Source organism: Sinocyclocheilus rhinocerous, unplaced genomic scaffold (genome assembly GCF_001515625.1).
Source record: "Sinocyclocheilus rhinocerous isolate Xijiao unplaced genomic scaffold, SAMN03320098_v1.1 scaffold666, whole genome shotgun sequence".
NCBI lineage: Eukaryota > Metazoa > Chordata > Actinopteri > Cypriniformes > Cyprinidae > Sinocyclocheilus > Sinocyclocheilus rhinocerous.
This window is the reverse complement of record NW_015661984.1, coordinates 693270-716656: the sequence shown is the minus strand read 5'-3', so window position 1 is coordinate 716656 and position 23387 is coordinate 693270. Positions and strand designations below refer to the sequence as shown.

General features: G+C 35.3%; 1 protein-coding gene across 1 annotated transcript in view; it reads right to left on the bottom strand.

Annotated features, from left to right (window-relative positions):
- The window catches only part of LOC107726992 (plexin-B1-like), an 86842-nt gene that overhangs the window by 7242 nt on the left and 56213 nt on the right, over positions 1 to 23387 (bottom strand). Inside the window, exons 7-28 of the mRNA XM_016536731.1 lie at positions 21589 to 21689; positions 21329 to 21461; positions 20300 to 20456; positions 19206 to 19314; positions 18541 to 18649; positions 16484 to 17158; positions 15908 to 16057; positions 13866 to 14000; positions 12993 to 13115; positions 12286 to 12379; positions 12045 to 12211; positions 10433 to 10584; positions 10150 to 10255; positions 5446 to 5582; positions 4954 to 5133; positions 3519 to 3729; positions 3156 to 3398; positions 1564 to 1740; positions 1325 to 1473; positions 625 to 725; positions 314 to 531; positions 13 to 191 (exon numbers count right to left, since the gene is read on the bottom strand). Of these exons, the coding sequence (XP_016392217.1) occupies positions 13 to 191; positions 314 to 531; positions 625 to 725; positions 1325 to 1473; positions 1564 to 1740; positions 3156 to 3398; positions 3519 to 3729; positions 4954 to 5133; positions 5446 to 5582; positions 10150 to 10255; positions 10433 to 10584; positions 12045 to 12211; positions 12286 to 12379; positions 12993 to 13115; positions 13866 to 14000; positions 15908 to 16057; positions 16484 to 17158; positions 18541 to 18649; positions 19206 to 19314; positions 20300 to 20456; positions 21329 to 21461; positions 21589 to 21689 (3806 nt within the window). The remainder of the gene's footprint in view (positions 1 to 12; positions 192 to 313; positions 532 to 624; positions 726 to 1324; positions 1474 to 1563; positions 1741 to 3155; positions 3399 to 3518; positions 3730 to 4953; positions 5134 to 5445; positions 5583 to 10149; positions 10256 to 10432; positions 10585 to 12044; positions 12212 to 12285; positions 12380 to 12992; positions 13116 to 13865; positions 14001 to 15907; positions 16058 to 16483; positions 17159 to 18540; positions 18650 to 19205; positions 19315 to 20299; positions 20457 to 21328; positions 21462 to 21588; positions 21690 to 23387) is intronic.

Below are 23387 nucleotides of genomic sequence, written 5' to 3'. Positions count from 1 at the left end.
GTCACTACTGACCTGCGCAGCATGAGTTTGGGGTTTTTAGTGGTGTACTGCTCCACCAGGTGACTAAGCAGAGTTTTTAGGATGTCTGTGAAATACTCCAGCTTGCCGTGCAGCGCCACTGTGAGGAGGGAGGCCACATACGCCCTGTCCCGTGGAGAGAAGGTCCGCTGGGCTTCCAGAGTGTGGATGAACTGTAGGGAAGTATATGACGGATATGAGATGAGGACACACCCAGCCTTAAAACCTTAATGGTCCATATAATCCAGTTCGGCTGTTTGACTAATTCTTTCTCACAGGTTTAAGGAAAGCCCACCTTGGTGAGGAACAGTTTGCTGTTCAGCAGGTTAGAGAGCTGAACCAGGCCTTGCTCCACTGTGGCCCGGCGACAGGCGGGAACGTCAAGGTCCCGTCTCAGAGGAGAATCACGGTGACCAGGGAAGAAAATCCTCTCGGAGTATTTACGATAATCCAGGACTGGAATCCCAGAGCCCATGAGATCACTGGACACATCCATCATCTCAGTCATCAGATCTGCACATAATACACACACACACACGGTTTATTATAAAGGCATTTCAAGCATGTCGTCCAAGTCTGGCTGATGTTTATGTGGGAGCGTCTGACCTGTGAACTCCTTTTTACAGCGGTCTCGGACACTCGTCTCCAAATTCTCCAGTTGGATCTGGACTTTCTTATAGTCTCTTAGTGCTTGCTTGCTTTTCCTCCTGTTAAACACACACAAACACATAATAAATATAAAGGTAACACTTTACAATAAGGTTCATTAGTTACCATTAGTTAACTACATTAGTTAACATGAACTAAGAATGAACAATACTTCTACAGCATTTATTAATCTTAGTTAATTTCAGCATTTACTAATGTATTATTAAAATCACAAGTTGTGTTTGTTAACATTAGTTAATGCACTGTGAACTAACATGAACTAACAATGAACAACTGTATTTTCATTAGCTAACATTAGCAAAGATAAACAAATGTGTAATAAATCTATTGTTACAAGCATACCAAGCATAAACATATGTACTGTACACTGGGGTATCCGAGACAATACTGTAAATCAAACATTTTTAAATTTAAATTCGAAAACAAACAAAAAGTTAGTATTTTGACAAATTTAATACAACTAAATGTTTGTGTGTTCTCAATGGTCTCATGCTTCATAATGTGATAATCAGATTTTAAACTCGTGGAGAATAATAAATTGTATTACTATTATTATTATTATTATTATCATCATCACTTTTTGATCCCAACGCAAGTCTAAAATGAGTAATAAACTGTATAATCTGTGTGGGAATACCTGTATATGAGTACGATAACCAGCACAATAAGAGCCACGATGGAGGCTCCCAACCCGACTCCCACCTGGGCCTCCAGAGGGAACGCAGCCGGGCCCTGAGAATCATACTGCACCCGTCCCAGAGAAAAGTTCAGATTCCCCATCCTCACCTACACAAACACACACAAAAAACTGATTTCCATATCGTATCATTGGGAAACACTGCAAACACAAAAGAGGACAGATATAGGTTGGCGTACAGTGAACTCTGGGAGCGTGTCGGCAGCCTCTCGTTTCTTGGTCGCTGCCACTGACGGCTGCTGTGTCGGAGGCTCACAGTACAGGTGGTTTCTGGTTAGAGTCTTCACAGCACACTCTCCATCACCAATCAGAGCAACCACCTCGTCCTTAGACATGGCCAGGTCCAGATTCTCCCCCTAGAATCCAAATTCAGACAAAGCGCTTGTCATTTTTATGTACAATTCATGGGCCATTCGAGTGTATATAACCAAATAATCTGTTGTGCATTAATACACAGGGGACGAGATTCCATTCTGGAGTTACAGTATGTTTTTTAGCACAATGCAATCTTTTTACTTCATTATTTCATTAAATAAAAAATAATATAATATGATATAATATAGTATAATAATATATAATATAATATAATATAATATAATATAATTCATTGTAATTTCATTTTTAAATTTGTATTAAATACAATTTTTATGTAATTGTAAAGAAAGAAATCTCGGTAGTTATTATGGTTTACCTATACTATACTATACTATAATATAATATAAGTAAGGGATAATGCACAGCTAGCCGTGCATTATCCCGCTTATACCACTATGGTCATTTGCCAGCATTGACCAGTAAAAGTTGTTAAGGATGTTTGCGGTGCAATATTTGACCGGAAGGGTAAAAATGACGCTTATTTTAATCAGTTACGGCACGTTAGCGCTAGCATTCTTCCCACTTCAAATCAGACACAGAGATGAAATAGTGCGGTAAGATAACATTTATTTGAATTATAGCATGTATTTGAATTATTTATATATCGATCGAGAGAGAGAGAGAGAGAGAGAGAGAAAGAGAGATGACAGTTGTGTGTGCGTTACCTTCGTCTGTGCGTCTCTCTACAAACAATGAAGCTGTGTTACTTCAAAAACAGCGATTTCACACCTCGTTGCTGATGAAATATAATGTAGTGATCTAGTATCTAGGCTATTTTATTAATAAAAGTCGCGGGGAAGCATTGACAAGTTTGTGTGTGTGTGTCTGCAATCTCCGACTCTCACTCCCCTCCCTCTCTCTCTCTCTCTCTCTGTGCATGTGTGCGATTGATGTGTGTGGGTTTGTGTGCATCAATTAAAGCAGTGCATTAATATGGAACGGTCACAGTAGGACAAAAGACAGCAGGGCTGCACAAATAATATTTTTACTAGTTGTGGGGGTGGCCGTATTTGTCTTATGCAATCTGCGATCTCCGGCTCTCTCTCTCCCTGTCTGTCTGTGTGTGTTTGTGTGAAAGTGATATGTGTGGGTTTGTGTGCATCAATTAAAGCAGCACATTAATATAGAACGATGAATAAACTGACTTGGAACTACCTGTGCATTAAAGAGTTTTAATGCATACCTGCCAGCCAATCAGAATCCAGTATTCAGACAGACCATGGTATAATATAATATAATATAATATATAATTAATATAATATAATATTTCAGTTATAGTTCAGTTATATTAACTATTATTAGTTTTGGGGCTTTGAATTCTATAGTTACACTATGTTTTTGATATAACAAAATAACAATCTTCAGTGAATTAATATACAGTTGAGAAGGGCCTGACCTCCACAGAGATGATGCTGCCGGGTTTGTGTCTGAAGGGTTTGCTGGGGTCGTGTTGATTGAGGCTATGAAGAACAGGATTGGGCTCATAACTGAAGGGGCTGCCGCTGACCGCCTCAAACTCAAAGTGGAGGTTATCCAGGAGGAAATGCACACTGACAGCAGCACGTAGGGCCTCGGGCCCCACCTCCGGAGTGGGACACAGGATCAGAGTTGAGCTGTTCACTGTGCACCGCTCCTCCACCTGATCAGGAACAGGACACGAGGAAACCAACTGTGTTACAATGACTGACATGTGCATACTGGACAGTTTGTTTAATGCTGTGAGAAAGCACAAGCACAGACTCACTTGTGTGAACTCTACCTGTTTGACGACACAGAGACTATCTTCAGGACAGTTGGGTTCTGGGATGATCCGCCGAGCTCTTCTGAGGAGACTGTAATCCACACTGCTCCTCCTCCTCCTCCTCTTCCTCTTCTGTGAGTGCGGCTCCAGAGGCGTCAGGGTCACGTGGATACGAGGCTCCTGTACCACGTCCAGATGCAGGCCAGACACTCGAATGATACGACCCCCGCTTAGACAAACACAGATGTTGGATCTTATGTATGCTGGACTAATAACCCATTTTTATTTTCAAATCACAGATTACGAAAAAAATATAGCAAATCTTTCATTTGCTAATAGGTGAAACTGTGCATGTGTCTAATATATTACGTTGCTAAAACCCTAATACAAATATATAACCCTTCTGTAAATTACAATAAAGAGTTTTTAAGATGATAAATCAAATTTTTTTTGTAACTTTTGAAATAAAGATAGCATAAAATTACATATTTTTATATTTTAATTTTGAGAACAATAAGACAATTTATAGATAAATTTCTGACATCAGACAGATAAATACATAAACATATGACTGCTCACATTTATGGCAATGACTCTACATAAATAAGAAATTAAGACTTAGGACTTATTTAAGTTTGTAAAAATAAAATCAAATAATTAAAATGAGATAAATTTACTTTATTGAATTGTATAAGACTTGTGTTGATAAAAAAAATAATTACATTGGCAAAACGTTTTTTTTTTTTCTTATTTGAAGCATATATCTCATTAAATTTCCTTCTTTAATTCACTAATGTAAATGTAAAAAAAACATATTCTCTATATATAACAAGTCTTGGTACCTTTTGCAGTTTTGTAAAATACTATATATATATATATATATATATATATATAATATATATTATTTTGTGTAGTTTTTTAAAATAATATATATATATATATATATATATATATATAATATATATAAATAAAATAAACAAAAATCCTTAAAACAAGATAACTTCATTGATTTTTATTATACTATTTTTGACGTCACTGGCAAAATGTTTAATATAATTAAGTTGTTTAAATATAATGTTACTCACCCGAGGAGTTTTTGGAGCTTTTTAATATAAATAAAATGAAATAGGCTACAGTATTTCCCCGACATAGGACAAGCAGTTTTGATAAAATAAAATAAAATAAAATCTTTAAAACAAGATAACCTTTTGATTTGATTAGTTTTCAGAGAAAATATTTTTCTCACTCCATTGGTAAAATGTTGTTTTCTTATTTGAAGCATAAATCTAACTAAATTTCCTTCTTTAATTTATTAATAAAAAAACAAACTAACATATTCTCTCAACAAACAAGTCTTAATACTTCCTGCAATTTTGTATAAAAAAATTAATAAAAATCAAAAATAAAATAAATACAACTATGCTTAAGTTCTTTTACATGTCATGCTCCTCACCTGATGAAGCTTTTGGAGGGAGCAGCATGGGTTACGTTGGGGTCTGGGGTGTATTGATAGACGACTTCCTGTAGATGGCGCTCAGCTCTACCAAAGCGCACTGTAACGCCGCTCTCTCCGGTTCTGTTACTCCCTCCAGTCACACACTCAACACCTTCATTGTTGTACTGCTCAGGAGAACTGTTAACACACAGACTGTATTAAAACTCTAAACAATCTAACTTAGTGTTACCAAATGTGAACAGTCATAAAAGACAAAAAATCCTGTGTCATTTATGGAGTATATTATATTCATGAATTGATATATTTAGGACACAGCTCACTGTTTTAGATCTACAAAGACTTCCAGCATTAACAGAAGGATGATTAATTATTTATAACATAATCAGCTGTCATGATATGAGTTGTAGAGATGATATCATAATGAGATTTACTGATGACTTCTGTCTGACTGGACGGCCGTAGAGGACGCTGCTCTACACAGTCACTTACATGTAACATGGGACTCCACCAATCAGGATGCTGATCTCATTGGAACGGCCCGTCAGAAGGTTCTGTCCCGTGATGGTGAGTGATGTGCCTCCTGACATTGGGCCTTTCAGTGGAGACACTCCCAATAACACTGGGTCCTTGAGTTTAGAAAACAGAACACGCGCACACACACACACACACACACACACACACACACACACGTTACAAAACACTGCCTTATACATGTGTGCTGTTACACCAATGACCCCATCCTGTTCGAGCCCTGAATAATACAGTAAAACTATCTAAAAACCGTAAAATAAGATATATTTATGTAACTGAATGTATACAATTTTTACATTTAAAAAAATAAATGTTTAATACTGTACTTTAATACTTTACTTAAAGCCTTTACGTATAATGTATTATAAAGGGTTATTAAAGGGTATAATGCATTATAATTATTTATAATGTGCATTATAATACATTATATCTTGTCGTAAACAATTATAACCGAATTTAAAATGGATAGTGTAACAATGAATTAATAAGTGTTATAATGTATTAACTGTGGTTACAATTATGTATAAGACTGTACAATGCATTATAAGGTGCATTACAAGGCATAATTAATGCATTAAAACTACTTTTAGAATGCATTATACATAAAGGCTTTAAGTAGTGTTACCATTTTTAAAAAAAATCTTGTTTTAACCATAAAAGCTCATTATATTATCTTTTGTTCTTCCTTTTTTCCTTTACATTGTGTGGTATTATTATCCTATTAATCTATACACTCCTACACATGATTAAAAATCTTATTAAAGCCCCTGAATAACGCATACTATTTTGGTTGTGTTTTTAAGTACAGATATCTAAAAATCATTCAAATAAGATACATTTACTTCATTAACTTGTATAAGATTTCCACATTCTTAAAAATATTTGTAATAACATTTTTAAAAATTCACTCTATTAGCAAATTGCTTTTAAATCTCACTATATTTCATTTTTCAATTCCATTTTTTCCTTTAATTTGTGTGGTATTAAAGCCCTGAAAAAGACATCATATTTTGGTCTTGTTTTCCAGTAAAAAAAATATCTAAAAACCTTTACAATAAAATACACTTACTTTATTGAATAGTTTAAGACTTAAACATTTAATATATATATTTTTTTACATTTTCACTCACTTTTAAAAAATTTTTGAAGCATAAATCTCACTATATTTCCTCATCCTCTTAAATTTCTTATTTTCCAGTAAAAACTAAAAATCCTTTTAAAAACAATATACATTTATATTATTGAACTGTATAAGACACGTATTTTTAACAAATATTTTCATAACTTTTATAGCATTAATCCCACTATATTTCCTTTCTTAAAAATGTATTTTAAAATAAAAATAAACGTTAAAATATATACTCGGAAAACAAAGCTTAATACCGTTCACAATTTTAATAAAAATAACAATAATAAAGTTTGAAGTATGACAATACAAAAACACTGTTGAAGAAAATTCATTCTGCAGTGTACAAAGTTGTTTTAAAATGGCCAAATACCTCCCTGCCTTTTAATAAATACAAAATGAATTCCTTGCATGTTATTCATTCTGGCTAAACCATTTTTATCCCTTTTGTGGCCTGTTGGATTAATGGTTACCTGGTAACGGAAGCGCTGGGCAGATTGCCCGATTCCTCCGCCTTTAACCTGCACCGAGATGTGGCCGCTCTGCTCCCCTGCACTCGCTGTGGTCTCACAAACAATACTAACAGGCACACAAAGAGACCTCCCATTAATCAGTGCACTGGGTCAATACTCTTCATCACACTGTGGAGCTGAATTGCCTGAAGCCAATAATACAGTGTCATTAACGAGTGGCAGTAATATCCAGCATGCCCTCACTCACATACTTTACAGTCCGACAGAGTGCTGTCTGATTTACCTGGAGGACACCTCGTATCTGTCGGGGATGACCGTGCAGGGGACTCCGGCTACAGTCACCGAGTGCTGGATGTCTTCAGCTCTCTGACCCAGATTAGAGCCAGACACTGTGAGCACTGTGCCGCCCTCCACTGGACCAGAAAGAGGCTCAATCTGCAAGAAAACACAAAATCAGTCATGAAGCTACTCAGTGATGACAATCCCATAGATTTGTATAGAGTCGTGAAACACTAAACTATTGTTCAAAACCAAGGCTACATTTATTTGATTAAAATGCAGGAAAACAGTAACCTTGTGAAATAGTATTACAATTTAAAACCGCTGTTTTCTATGTGAATATAGTTTAACATTTTCAGAGAATTCAAAGAATTTTCAGCATCATTACTCCAGTCTTCAGTGTCACCGTGACAGTCTTTCTCACGATTCTTTGATGAACAGAAAGTTTAAAAGAACAGAAATCGAAATCTTTACTGAAAAAAGTCACAAATCTCACTGTATTTCCATCATTTCCTTTTAATTCGTGTGGTGTTATATACCGTTGATCTCATCCTATTAAAGCTCCGGAAAAATACTAATTAAAAATAATAATTTTGTCTTGTTTTCCAGTAAAAAAATGATCTAAACATCCTTTACATTTAAAACAATATACATTTATATTATTTGAATTGTATGAGACTTACACATGATTATTATTGACTTTTTTTTAATCTAATGGCAAATGTTTTTTTCTAGTTTGAAATCACCTTTTAAAATTAAAAATAAATATTAAAATCTATAATAATAACTTTCACATTTTTTTTAGTTTTAAGAAAATTAATTTTTGCAATATAAAAAGTTGCTTTTTCAGTGTAAAATTCCTTGCATTTCATTCCTTCTTCCTCACCCATTTTATCCTGTCTTTATTGCTTTGATGAACAGAAAGTTTAAAGGAATTTAACAGCATTTATTTGAAATAGAAATCTTGTTAAATTATAAATGTCATTACTGTTACCTTTGATCAATTTAATGCCTCCTTGGTAAATAAAAGTATTATTTACTTTCAATAAAACTATTTATTTCATTTAAATTTCCACCTACAATGCATTATAAGGTGCATTACAAGGCATAATTAATGCATTAAAACTACTTTTAGAATGCATTATACATAAAGGCTTTAAGTAGTGTTACCATTTTTAAAAAAAATCTTGTTTTAACCATAAAAGCTCATTATATTATCTTTTGTTCTTCCTTTTTTCCTTTACATTGTGTGGTATTATTATCCTATTAATCTATACACTCCTACACATGATTAAAAATCTTATTAAAGCCCCTGAATAACGCATACTATTTTGGTTGTGTTTTTAAGTACAAATATCTAAAAATCATTCAAATAAGATACATTTACTTCATTAACTTGTATAAGATTTCCACATTCTTAAAAATATTTTTAATAACATTTTTAAAAATTCACTCTATTAGCAAATTGCTTTTAAATCTCACTATATTTCATTTTTCAATTCCATTTTTTCCTTTAATTTGACTTAAAGCCTTTACGTATAATGTATTATAAAGGGTTATTAAAGGGTATAATGCATTATAATTATTTATAATGTGCATTATAATACATTATATCTTGTCGTAAACAATTATAACCGAATTTAAAATGGATAGTGTAACAATGAATTAATAAGTGTTATAATGTATTAACTGTGGTTACAATTATGTATAAGACTGTACAATGCATTATAAGGTGCATTACAAGGCATAATTAATGCATTAAAACTACTTTTAGAATGCATTATACATAAAGGCTTTAAGTAGTGTTACCATTTTTAAAAAAAATCTTGTTTTAACCATAAAAGCTCATTATATTATCTTTTGTTCCTTCCTTTTTTCCTTTACATTGTGTGGTATTATTATCCTATTAATCTATACACTCCTACACATGATTAAAAATCGTATTAAAGCCCCTGAATAACGCATACTATTTTGGTTGTGTTTTTAAGTACAGATATCTAAAAATCATTCAAATAAGATACATTTACTTCATTAACTTGTATAAGATTTCCACATTCTTAAAAATATTTTTAATAACATTTTTAAAAATTCACTCTATTAGCAAATTGCTTTTAAATCTCACTATATTTCATTTTTCAATTCCATTTTTTCCTTTAATTTGTGTGGTATTAAAGCCCTGAAAAAGACATCATATTTTGGTCTTGTTTTCCAGTAAAAAAAATATCTAAAAACCTTTACAATAAAATACACTTACTTTATTGAATAGTTTAAGACTTAAACATTTAATATATATATTTTTTTACATTTTCACTCACTTTTAAAAAATTTTTGAAGCATAAATCTCACTATATTTCCTCATCCTCTTAAATTTCTTATTTTCCAGTAAAAACTAAAAATCCTTTTAAAAACAATATACATTTATATTATTGAACTGTATAAGACACGTATTTTTAACAAATATTTTCATAACTTTTATAGCATTAATCCCACTATATTTCCTTTCTTAAAAATGTATTTTAAAATAAAAATAAACGTTAAAATATATACTCGGAAAACAAAGCTTAATACCGTTCACAATTTTAATAAAAATAACAATAATAAAGTTTGAAGTATGACAATACAAAAACACTGTTGAAGAAAATTCATTCTGCAGTGTACAAAGTTGTTTTAAAATGGCCAAATACCTCCCTGCCTTTTAATAAATACAAAATGAATTCCTTGCATGTTATTCATTCTGGCTAAACCATTTTTATCCCTTTTGTGGCCTGTTGGATTAATGGTTACCTGGTAACGGAAGCGCTGGGCAGATTGCCCGATTCCTCCGCCTTTAACCTGCACCGAGATGTGGCCGCTCTGCTCCCCTGCACTCGCTGTGGTCTCACAAACAATACTAACAGGCACACAAAGAGACCTCCCATTAATCAGTGCACTGGGTCAATACTCTTCATCACACTGTGGAGCTGAATTGCCTGAAGCCAATAATACAGTGTCATTAACGAGTGGCAGTAATATCCAGCATGCCCTCACTCACATACTTTACAGTCCGACAGAGTGCTGTCTGATTTACCTGGAGGACACCTCGTATCTGTCGGGGATGACCGTGCAGGGGACTCCGGCTACAGTCACCGAGTGCTGGATGTCTTCAGCTCTCTGACCCAGATTAGAGCCAGACACTGTGAGCACTGTGCCGCCCTCCACTGGACCAGAAAGAGGCTCAATCTGCAAGAAAACACAAAATCAGTCATGAAGCTACTCAGTGATGACAATCCCATAGATTTGTATAGAGTCGTGAAACACTAAACTATTGTTCAAAACCAAGGCTACATTTATTTGATTAAAATGCAGGAAAACAGTAACCTTGTGAAATAGTATTACAATTTAAAACCGCTGTTTTCTATGTGAATATAGTTTAACATTTTCAGAGAATTCAAAGAATTTTCAGCATCATTACTCCAGTCTTCAGTGTCACCGTGACAGTCTTTCTCACGATTCTTTGATGAACAGAAAGTTTAAAAGAACAGAAATCGAAATCTTTACTGAAAAAAGTCACAAATCTCACTGTATTTCCATCATTTCCTTTTAATTCGTGTGGTGTTATATACCGTTGATCTCATCCTATTAAAGCTCCGGAAAAATACTAATTAAAAATAATAATTTTGTCTTGTTTTCCAGTAAAAAAATGATCTAAACATCCTTTACATTTAAAACAATATACATTTATATTATTTGAATTGTATGAGACTTACACATGATTATTATTGACTTTTTTTTAATCTAATGGCAAATGTTTTTTTCTAGTTTGAAATCACCTTTTAAAATTAAAAATAAATATTAAAATCTATAATAATAACTTTCACATTTTTTTTAGTTTTAAGAAAATTAATTTTTGCAATATAAAAAGTTGCTTTTTCAGTGTAAAATTCCTTGCATTTCATTCCTTCTTCCTCACCCATTTTATCCTGTCTTTATTGCTTTGATGAACAGAAAGTTTAAAGGAATTTAACAGCATTTATTTGAAATAGAAATCTTGTTAAATTATAAATGTCATTACTGTTACCTTTGATCAATTTAATGCCTCCTTGGTAAATAAAAGTATTATTTACTTTCAATAAAACTATTTATTTCATTTAAATTTCCACCTAGCAACCACCCAGAGAACCCTAGCAACTAACCAGAACACCTTAGCCTTATTGCAATGGCATGGCGACCGACCATAACACCCTAGCAATATTACACACATTTTCTCCAGTGAAAAGCTTGAGTTCCTGCATGCAAACATCTATGAAGTGATTCAGTTAATCATGTCAGGTGTAATAATGTGATCTGTTATGCTATTGTACAAACACACGGGTCAGTAAGGAAAGGCCAGCAACGGAAACCACAGCATTCCTACACTTAAAAAGACAAGGGTCACTCCTTCCAGGACAATAATGTTCGTATCAGACAGTGAAGAAAAATCCTTTTACAATGCAGTTTAGCCTGGCAGGTTTATTCCAAGTTCTTAAAAGGACAGTGCACACAAAAATAAGCAACCGAAGATCTTCTTTAATACAGAATACAGAATGAGGTCAAGGAGTTTATGACAGAATTTTCATTTTTGGGTGAACTGCCACTTTCACAACACCAAGTATAATATTAATGGCTCACAAAAAGCACAAGTTAACAGATGAGTCCCTCACCGTGTGTATGTGAGGAGCAGGACAGGTCTGCTGGACGTGTTCGGTGCAGGAGCTCCTGTAGACGCAGCTGGAGCGAGACCCTTCACACCACACACACCCGTACTGCTGATCGGCCGTGTGACAGCGACTGCAGTCGGCCCGGCCCACGGAGCAGTTATACAGCCGAACTGCAAGACAAAACACACGTGACACAAACAGAGTACAGCACGTGCAAAGCCTCGGCAAACAGCGGGTAACGTACCATGCAGGTCTTCTGGGTAATCCATCTGGAAAGAGTCCCTCCTCCTGACTGAGATCATGCTCCTGTATTCCTCCACGGCAGCCGAGTAAGAGTACTTTGAAACCGAAATGCAATCACAATCATTTTAAATACTATAACAAAGCATTACAGGCACTTTCAGAGTGTAACAGTTATTTATATGTAGGCCACAAGCAGTTTTTATGGATGATATATAATACCGTCACATAGTGTTGTGCTAGCAACAAAATGACTGTTAAATTACATTATAGTTAAATATAATAAAAGTAAACTTATTTTATTTCAGCTAGTTGCTAAGGCAACATTTCACGTTTTCATTTATTATAACTTGATGTACTAAAATAAGCAAAAAAATAATAATTAATAAAAACAATATAAGCATAAAATTATATATATATTAAATACAATTAAAATTGTATATATATAGTAATTTAAAACAATAATAAAACTGTCACAGGATGTCAATGATGCTTTTTTTATATACATTGTAAGAAAAAAAAAAGCACTGGTAATTTTCTGGTAACATTGTGCAGTGATTTTTACTGGCATTTCCATTAACACTGAAACACAACGCAATTAAGTGCTAAAAAATCAAAATACAGGCAAAATACCTGTAAAACAAATCAATATGGAAAATTCCTTCAAATTAATACAATGTGCCGAATTCTTTTTTTTTTTTGCTAGCAGACCTGGTGTAGCTGGCAGGTAATGAAGAACAGAGATGGCTGAGCGTCGTCCACTTCCACAAAAGCATCCACCACCACCGATCGGCCCTCAATCACCAACACACACTGGTAATCCAGATCTTTGTCCTTAAAACACACACAGATATATTCTTTTTACGGCCTACATATTTTTTTTAAGTATTTCCTAAATAAATCAGATAACATAATACACCCAATTAATGCTATTCTTCTGAACTTTCTATTCATCAAAGATTCCTAAAAAAAATGTATCACAGTTTCCACAAAAAAAATAAGCATCAAAATTATTTTCAACATTGATAATAATAAAAATATTTTTTGAGCAACACATCAGCATATTATACTGATTTCTGAAGGATCATGTGACACTGAAGACTGGAGTAATGATGCTGAACATTTAGCTTTACATCACAGTAATAAATTACATTTTATTAAATATATTCAAATAGAAAAAAGTCTTTTTAAACTGTAATAATATTTCACAAAATACATTTTTTACTGTATTTGATTTTAAAATGTTTAAAACTGCCAAAATGAGCACTTCTGAGAAGAACTATTCACATAAACATTCAAACCTATTCAGTTTATATTTTTTATAATCCTCAAGACTTTAGAATTTTTCTCTGAGAATGCTGTGCAGTTTCCACATCGTTGCACATCAGTCAATTAATGAGAGATGATTGGTTTCAGATTTACTCCCCCCTAAATGTCCCATAAAGAAACCGCAGCTGGTTGTTGTGCATGTCAGTCAGACAGACCCTTGCTGTCTAAGTGAGCATTACCAGACATTATGCTCATAGTCACAGTCTGACTGTGCCAGACTATCAAGCCCCAACAAGCCTCAAGACGCTGCGTTACCTGATAAAGGTGTATGTTGCGTCCCAGCAGAGTTATCTTCCTCTCGACATTGACAGGTAGGAGGGAGCTGCCCTGGATGTCCTCCACACACGGACAGGCGTGAGAACCTCTGCTCACGAGTAAACTCTCCTCTTCCTAATCACACACACAGATGGACAACACACTTCATTACACACACCACTGCTCTGAAAGGAGCAGACATGGAGTATCTCTCAGCTTCTGCTATTTTATGTATAATACATATAATAAGCAGAATGACAGCACAACAAAAGTGAGTGTGTTAGACAGAGATTTAATGAAAAACAAAATGGACAAAAAAAGACACATAGGGAACAGCCACCAGAAGCAAATTAAATGATTAAAGAAATGTTCTGGGTTCAATACAATGCAACAGTGTTCCTCCCACCTTCTCAGCAGTGCTGGTTCTGGAAGTATCTTTTCTATTATTTTTTTCCCATAGAGATTTTAAAAATGTCTTTGTTAAAGAGTTATAAGTCATGAAACGAATCAACCAACTACGAGGTGAATCACAACATTATAAACTTTGATTTGAAGCAAAAAAGTATCTTAAAATTGAACAAAAAGACAAAATGAGGTTTAATGAGGTAAAGAACTACAATCCCAATAAGCACTGTGAATGACGCCATGAAAATGATGGATGAATGGATACATTTATAGGCCTGTAAATTCATTCATACACATAGAAATAGTATATTTTACAATTATTACAAATATTGAACTAGTTTGAGAGCATAGGGAGACTGACTCTATTACGTGATTTGTGGTGCTTCATGGGAGTGTGCGGGCACTGAAGTGCTCTTTTGGTTAAATTTGCTTGCTTCAATTCCCTGATTGGTGGAGAATTGTTGAAGAATAATGGGTAATGTAGTTTTTTTTTTTACGGGAAATTCTGCTGCTAAACACGATTTAAAAAATAACGAGGGCTGATGGCTTCAACAAAAGCATAGACCATTGGTTAAAAACCGTGTAGCTCACACTAGGTCTGTTTTCAATGTTTTTTCATTTCTGTTAAAAATTGCCCTATAAAAAAAGGGATTTTTACTGCTGGAACCTGTGTTAAACGGATAGTACACCCAAATAATTTACTCACCCTCATGTCGTTGCAAACCAGTATGACTTTTTGTGAAAAAAACAAAAACAAAAAAAAATTATATATATATATACATACATATATACACACACACGTTTTATCCTAACAATCAAAGTCAAAGGGGTCCAAAATAACATATTTGGACCACACTGACTTTCATTGTTTGAACAAAAAACTTTTTTAATTCAACCGAAGAAGTCATCAAACAGGTTTGTAATAGTGTTGTCAAAAGTACCAACTTTGGTACCAGTCGGTACTGAAAATTTAGAAATGTAACAATACCAGCATTTGAGTTTTTGAAAGCCACGTCTATCAGCGGATCGCTAATATATCTGCTCATAGATGGATCCGCTGATAGACGCGGCTTTCAAACGCTCCCGTGTGTATGTGAAGAGCGCCATGATCATTTGTAGCCAATCACAGCCATATCTGTTGAGCGTCTGAACAAAATGGCCAATCAAAGGTGTTTAAGAATCCACTCAACAGCGCTCAAAATGCTCGCAGGAAATGCTGGTATTGTCACATTTTTAGATTTTCAGTACTGACTGGTACCGAAGTCAGTACTTTTGACAACACTAGTTTGTAATGAGGTTTAAGTAAATTACAGCATTTTCTTTTTTGGGGGGTGAACTATCCGTTTAAACTGTGAGTGTGTTACTGTAACCCAGTTTTTGGCTTGTTTTTACAAACTGATGATGGATGAGTCAAATGAATTTCTGTGCAAATCAACATCATGAACCCAGAACATTGCTTTAATGTTGCGACATTACATGACTTTAATATATGATTACGGTTGAATTAGTAATAGAGCAGAACTGCTTTCATCCATTTAATTATATATCCTATCATTCACGCATGTAATTTACGCTTTAGGTACGTTCAACCTCCAGCATCTGCAGCGAGCAGAGTTGGCCCGAGGAACCACACTCACCAGGAGGAAAAGGTCAGCCGGATCAGACTGGTAGTCTGTGTCTGGAGCGAGGGGGAAATCGGATGGATCAGGCCCTGCCTCACCGTCGCCAGAGGGGGCGCTGGCTGACGACACAGGGACGCTCGTGTCTATAAGAGCATCTATATCCATCTCATGAACCCAGAACATTGCTTTAATGTTGCGACATTACATGACTTTAATATATAATTATGGTTGAATTAGTAATAGAGCAGAACTGCTTTCATCCATTTAATTATATATCCTATCATTCACGCATGTAATTTACGCTTTAGGTACGTTTACTGTAACCCAGTTTTTGGCTTGTTTTTACAAACTGATGATGGATGAGTCAAATGAATTTCTGTGCAAATCAACATCATGAACCCAGAACATTGCTTTAATGTTGCGACATTACATGACTTTAATATATGATTACGGTTGAATTAGTAATAGAGCAGAACTGCTTTCATCCATTTAATTATATATCCTATCATTCACGCATGTAATTTACACTTTAGGTACGTTCAACCTCCAGCATCTGCAGCGAGCAGAGTTGGCCCGAGGAACCACACTCACCAGGAGGAAAAGGTCAGCCGGATCAGACTGGTAGTCTGTGTCTGGAGCGAGGGGGAAATCGGATGGATCAGGCCCTGCCTCACCGTCGCCAGAGGGGGCGCTGGCTGACGACACAGGGACGCTCGTGTCTATAAGAGCATCTATATCCATCTCCGCCTGCGAGAGGGTAACCACTTCAGGGGAGGATGAGGGCAGCGCTTCAATCAACGGCCCCATCGTCACCACTTCCCCAGCTCTCAACGCGGGCAGCGTCACTTCAGCGGCCTCTTCACGCGACGAAGGTCCCACCAGTTCTTCGTATGATTGCGGGGTCGGCGTTGACAGCAAACCTACCTGGATGCTCTCCTCCTCCCAAGAGGCATTTTTGGAGAGAGTGGTGGCTTCTGTGATGGTATCGGTTGACTCTGTAGTGGCGCTGGATGGGTGCGTAGAGGAGGTTGTAGCGTGGTTGGGGGTGGTGGCTGGAGGGTCGAGTGGGGTTGTGGTTTCCAGAGGTGTGGTGGTGGGCTCTGGAGTAGTGGGCGGGGTCATTGAAGGGGTATTCATAACAAAGGCTTCGGTCGTTATGGCAACCTCAGTGGTCGAGAGGGTTGTTGTTGTCGTGGGTGTGGAGGTGGTGTACGTGTGCGCGTCAAAGTCTTTTATTGTTTGAGGAGCAGACGTGGGGAGCGAAAACTTTAGACGAACATAGGACACAACAGAAAGAATGAGGGGAAAAAAAGAAATAAAAAGCAACTGAAATAAATTAATATCAACTCAAATCCATAAACAATGGTGCTGAATTAAACACATTATAAATCATAAAACACACAAGCAAGCGTTATGTGTACTGCCATTTAAAAGTCTGGGGTTGGTAAGATTTTATGTTTTTGAAAGAAGTTTTGATCACAAAGCTGCATTTATTTAATTCAAAAATACAGTAAAAACAGTAACACTGAGAAACATTATAATTTAAAGTGATAGTTTTCTATTTGACTATATTTTAAAATCTAATTTATTCCTGTGATGCAAAGCTAAATTTTCAGCATCATTACTCCAGTCTTCAGTGTCACATGATACTTCAGAAATCATTCTGATATGCTGATTTGGAAACATTTCTTATAATAATCAATGTTAAAAACAATGGTTTTGCTTAATATTTTTGCTGAAACATACTTTTCCCCCAAGATTCTCTGATGAATACAAAGTTCAAAAGAACAGCTTTTATTTAATATAAATCTTTTGTAACAATGCATTCTTGATTAATTAATTAGAAAAGCATCCCTTACGGAAAAGTTAAATAAAAATTACAATGATTGGGGAAAAAGCTTTTAAGCATTATAAATGAGGCAAGATACTGTGTGAATTATCTCATTAGGGAGTGCAGTGGCAGAGTCTGCTAGCTTAGAGGCTAATTACTGTAGCTCGCTAACCATATGCTAACTGAGACAACGATGCAGTAATTTGATTAAAAGTGACAGTACAGAAATGTATAATTTTACAAAACATTGCTTTTCAAATAAATGCTGTTCTTTTGAACTTTCTATTCATTTTATTTATATTAATTATAAAAAGTAATTATTTTAAAAAGTCTTACAAACTCCAAACTTTTAAATGGCAGTTTATATGAACCAAAAACGGTTATTCAAAGCAAAAAGGAGCCAAAAACACATACAGTGGGGTCTAAAAGTCTGAGACCATACTAAAAACTGTGATTTAAAATTTTAATTAATAGAAATAAATGTTTTAGGAAAAATAAATACAAATATATAAAATAAAATAAAAACATAAAATATATAAACAACATTTTTCTTAAATATATACATGCATGTGTGTGTATTTATATATACATAATAAATATACACAGTATACACACATATATTATGTAAACAAAAACGTTTATTTTGGATGCGATTAATCGCGATTAATCGTTTGACAGCACTAATATATATATAAAAACTATTGTTTTAAAATATACACATGCACTTTCACTGTTGGTCTCATACTTTTGGGCTCCACTATAATGGCACAGCATGTCAAACTCACAGATATGACCTCACATATCAACAAAAACTTACATGCTGATTGTAGATGATGGCACCACGGTCACACATGGACCGGTGAGTGCACACATGCTGGTGGATGCACCAGTTACATTTCCAGCGGCTGTTCACACAGCCCCTACACCTAAAAACAGAGCGAGACAGAACATAATGGACCAAAAGTTTAGAAGTGACTACCTCTGAGCATTTAGATGAAGAAAGCAAAGCAGCCCAGCATCCAAAATAGCTGAGCTCTAGAATTACACATGACTCCCTTAAACTCATCAAACAACACAGAGCTGAGTTCACAGCTTTCCCACATCGCAAATCAAAACAGCATCAGGGAGAGCCGCCCCATCAGCGGCTGTCTGCAGGGGTGTATGGGTAAGGGAGGATGGTCGGGGCGGAGGAATGGTGGAATGTGGGAAACAGCTGTTAAATCATCAGGGATGTGTTAGTGAGGTCCAGAGAGCGAGACAGCTGCCCTGCCCCTCTCACGCCTCTGGGACATTCTTCAATGCATGACAGCCGCTCACCAATGGATGTTTTAATATTGCTCTTGGATGATGATGGCATGACGCTAAAAGTGGTTAACACTTTTCCACTTTACAATATTGTTAACATTAGTTAACATTGTGCTGTATTTTTGTGATTGCTTTATTCATGTGGCATTAAAATGCAGGAGAGTCCGTGTGACTTACGGCCTGGTGCCAGAGAGCTGCTGCACCACAGAGCAGTCATAGAAGGTGAAGTCTGCGAGAGCTATGGTGACCGTCCGAAAGTGCAGGGACAGCGTGACGGACACACAATCTGTTATAGAGGACAAACATGAGAGGAGTCTGGGTCAAATGGTTAAACGGATATTATGGCACTGGAATATCAGGTCACACATAACCTTAAAAAAAATAATAAGATGAAGTTAAATGCACCATCCACAGCTTTTTTCGTCATTCATGTAATATCATTAACGTTTCAGTGGAATGCTTCCATGGAAGAGTAATGATGCAGAAAAACCAACAGAGGAAGTGAAACCGGAACATGACTATTATAGAATTCCAGAGTGATCAACTACTGTTCAAACGTTTGGTTTTGGTAGCATTTTTCGGATGTTTTTGAAATAAGTCTCTTGTACTCATTAAGGCTGCATTTATTTGATTAAAAATGTAATGAAAGTTGTAATATCGTGAAAAATTATTAGAATTTAAACAAACTGTTTTCTATTTCAATATATTTTAAAATGTAATTTATTCCTGTCATGCAAAGCTGAATTTCCAGCATCATTACTCCAGTCTTCAGTGTCACATGATACCTCAGAAATCATTCTAATATGCTGATTTGCTGCTCAAGAAACATGTCTTATTATTATCAATGTTAAAAACAGTCGTGCTGCTTCATATTTCTGGTGAAACCTTGATACAGTACATGTTTTTCATGTTTATTTGATGAATAGAAACTTCAAAAGAACAGTATTTATTTGAAACAGACATTTTTTGTAAAATTATAAATGTCTTTACAGTCACTTTTTGAAGAATTAAAGCACTATTATTATTATTTTAAAATATTATTGACCCCAAACATTTTAAATGGTAGTCACTCTAAATTGTGAGAAAATGTCACATTGACAATCATGGGAAAACAAAGATTTCCTCACTCAAAAATGGACACACACACACACACATTGCAAACAGTCTCTTCCACATGTAAACCAGTTCCTTAAGGCCAGTTTTTAAGTCGTTTCACAGAAAACGATTCAAACATGTCATGTCAAACATCATTAGCATGTGGGCTTTCTTACCCTCTCCCTGTGGCACCGGTGGAAGTCTGTGGGCCTCAGGAGTGGCACAGGTGACTGTGGTGCCCTGGACCGAAGCAGCTGTTTCAGTGTCTTCAAAGAAACACGAGTACATGTCACCCTCTGACAGACTGGGCAAACCCGGGACATTCACAGCAATCTAATCACACACACACATACACACAAAAGAAACATATTAACCATGGTTATAATCTCGCAATCATTGTCCAGTAACTCAAAACATATTTTTTGTTTCAATAAGCTTTATAGCTTTGATTAATTAATTAGAAAAGCATCCCTTACGGAAAAGTTAAATAAAAATTACAATGATTGGGGAAAAAGCTTTTAAGCATTATAAATGAGGCAAGATACTGTGTGAATTATCTCATTAGGGAGTGCAGTGGCAGAGTCTGCTAGCTTAGAGGCTAATTACTGTAGCTCGCTAACCATATGCTAACTGAGACAACGATGCAGTAATTTGATTAAAAGTGACAGTACAGAAATGTATAATATTACAAAACATTGCTTTTCAAATAAATGCTGTTCTTTTGAACTTTCTATTCATTAAATAATCCTGAAAAAAAGCATCAGTTTCCAACAAAAATATTAAGCAGGACAACTGTTTTCAACATTGATAATACTAATACACGTTTGCTGAGTAGCAACTCCGCATATTAGAATGATTTCTGAAGGATCATGTGACACCGAAGACTGTAGTAATGACGCTGAAAATTCAGCTTTGGTCACAGAAATAAATTACATTTCAACATACATTACAAAAGAAAGCAGTTATTTTAAACTGCATTAGCATTACATACTGTAATATTACTGTTTTTACTGTATTTTTAACCTTGATGTGCATAAGAGACTTCTTTAAAAAAACATAACAAATCTTACATCTTAGTGAATGAAAGATATTAACTGAAATATTGCAGGGTTTACTTTTAGGCTTTATGGTTGAAGGAGGACTGCATTTTGATGGTGCTCTAAATTTCCCACTTTATCACAATTTCTGACTGAATGACTTTATACCTGTTTCTGTTCTCCAAGGCTGGCGTTATATTGGCTCAGTGACTCCACTCTCAAGCACTGCTGCTGCTCATCAAAACTCCACAGCCAGTGACCTTCGACCGAGCCCAGCCGACAGTCTGAACGCATCCCACACCTGGAGGAGCGAGGAGAAAAACAGACCAGACAGGAGGATGAGTAAGATAACTGACAGACAGAGAGAAATACTCCTAAAATAAACTGAAAATTGCAGTCCAAAGCGGGAATTACAAGATGAAACTCACCGGCCGTCAAGAACACACCAACCGCAGTATGGGTCCTTCACTGCCAGACAGGAAGTGCAATCAGTGTGCTTGTCACACTCTGCCACAGGCCTCTTCTCCACCTGACCACACGGCACAGCAGGAGAAATCACTTATTCACACATCACACACGGACACAGCAATGGCCCAGAGTTTCCACATTTTTTGTGCTGATTGTGAGTGGAAATTTTGCAGTATGTTATTTGAATATCATACAAATTATTCAACTAGAGTGACCACACATCCTTAAAGTTGTCTTCCATCACTGTGTTACTGTGTTCTGTTTCTGGTGTATTGCTATTATGTGTTTCCTGATCTAGCTGAGTGGGCGTGGCAATAAGTGCGAACCTGAGGTGAAGCGCTCATTTTAGCTAATTTATGGAAATGTTTGTGCGAATTAGAGATGTAACGGTATGAACTTTTCTTATCACGATTGATAATTTAGTGACCTAAATTATCACAGTTATCAGTATTATCACAGTGTCGTTAAAATGTGCTGGAAATGTTGAAAATGTACTGACCTCATAAATCGTTTCACCACGTTTTGTATTCAAAAACGAATTACTTTTTGTTTGCATAAACACTAAAACACAGGCTGAATGTAAATGTAACTCTGTAAATCCACGCTCTGACACTAGGTGGCGCTTATGGAACAGCAGAATTAGAGCTGTTTCCCGTAATCTCCGTGAACAAAGCAGCATTGCGATTAAGAACATTACTTTAGGTATTACATGGAGCGAAGATGAAAAACAAAATGCCATCGAATCTTTTCTGAAGACAGTCAGAACCTTCAGAGGTACATTCATATAATTCATTCATTCGTATATTCATTTGTATAATTCCCTTAGCACTCTTTTAAAACTTCTCAGCTATTAACGTTTCAGTGGAATGCTTCCATGGAAGAGTAATGATGCAGAAAAACCAACAGAGGAAGTGAAACCGGAACATGACTATTATAGAATTCCAGAGTGATCAACTACTGTTCAAACGTTTGGTTTTGGTAGCATTTTTCGGATGTTTTTGAAATAAGTCTCTTGTACTCATTAAGGCTGCATTTATTTGATTAAAAATGTAATGAAAGTTGTAATATCGTGAAAAATTATTAGAATTTAAACAAACTGTTTTCTATTTCAATATATTTTAAAATGTAATTTATTCCTGTCATGCAAAGCTGAATTTCCAGCATCATTACTCCAGTCTTCAGTGTCACATGATACCTCAGAAATCATTCTAATATGCTGATTTGCTGCTCAAGAAACATGTCTTATTATTATCAATGTTAAAAACAGTCGTGCTGCTTCATATTTCTGGTGAAACCTTGATACAGTACATGTTTTTCATGTTTATTTGATGAATAGAAACTTCAAAAGAACAGTATTTATTTGAAACAGACATTTTTTGTAAAATTATAAATGTCTTTACAGTCACTTTTTGAAGAATTAAAGCACTATTATTATTATTTTAAAATATTATTGACCCCAAACATTTTAAATGGTAGTCACTCTAAATTGTGAGAAAATGTCACATTGACAATCATGGGAAAACAAAGATTTCCTCACTCAAAAATGGACACACACACACACACATTGCAAACAGTCTCTTCCACATGTAAACCAGTTCCTTAAGGCCAGTTTTTAAGTCGTTTCACAGAAAACGATTCAAACATGTCATGTCAAACATCATTAGCATGTGGGCTTTCTTACCCTCTCCCTGTGGCACCGGTGGAAGTCGACAGTCAGAACCTTCAGAGGTACATTCATATAATTCATTCATTCGTATAT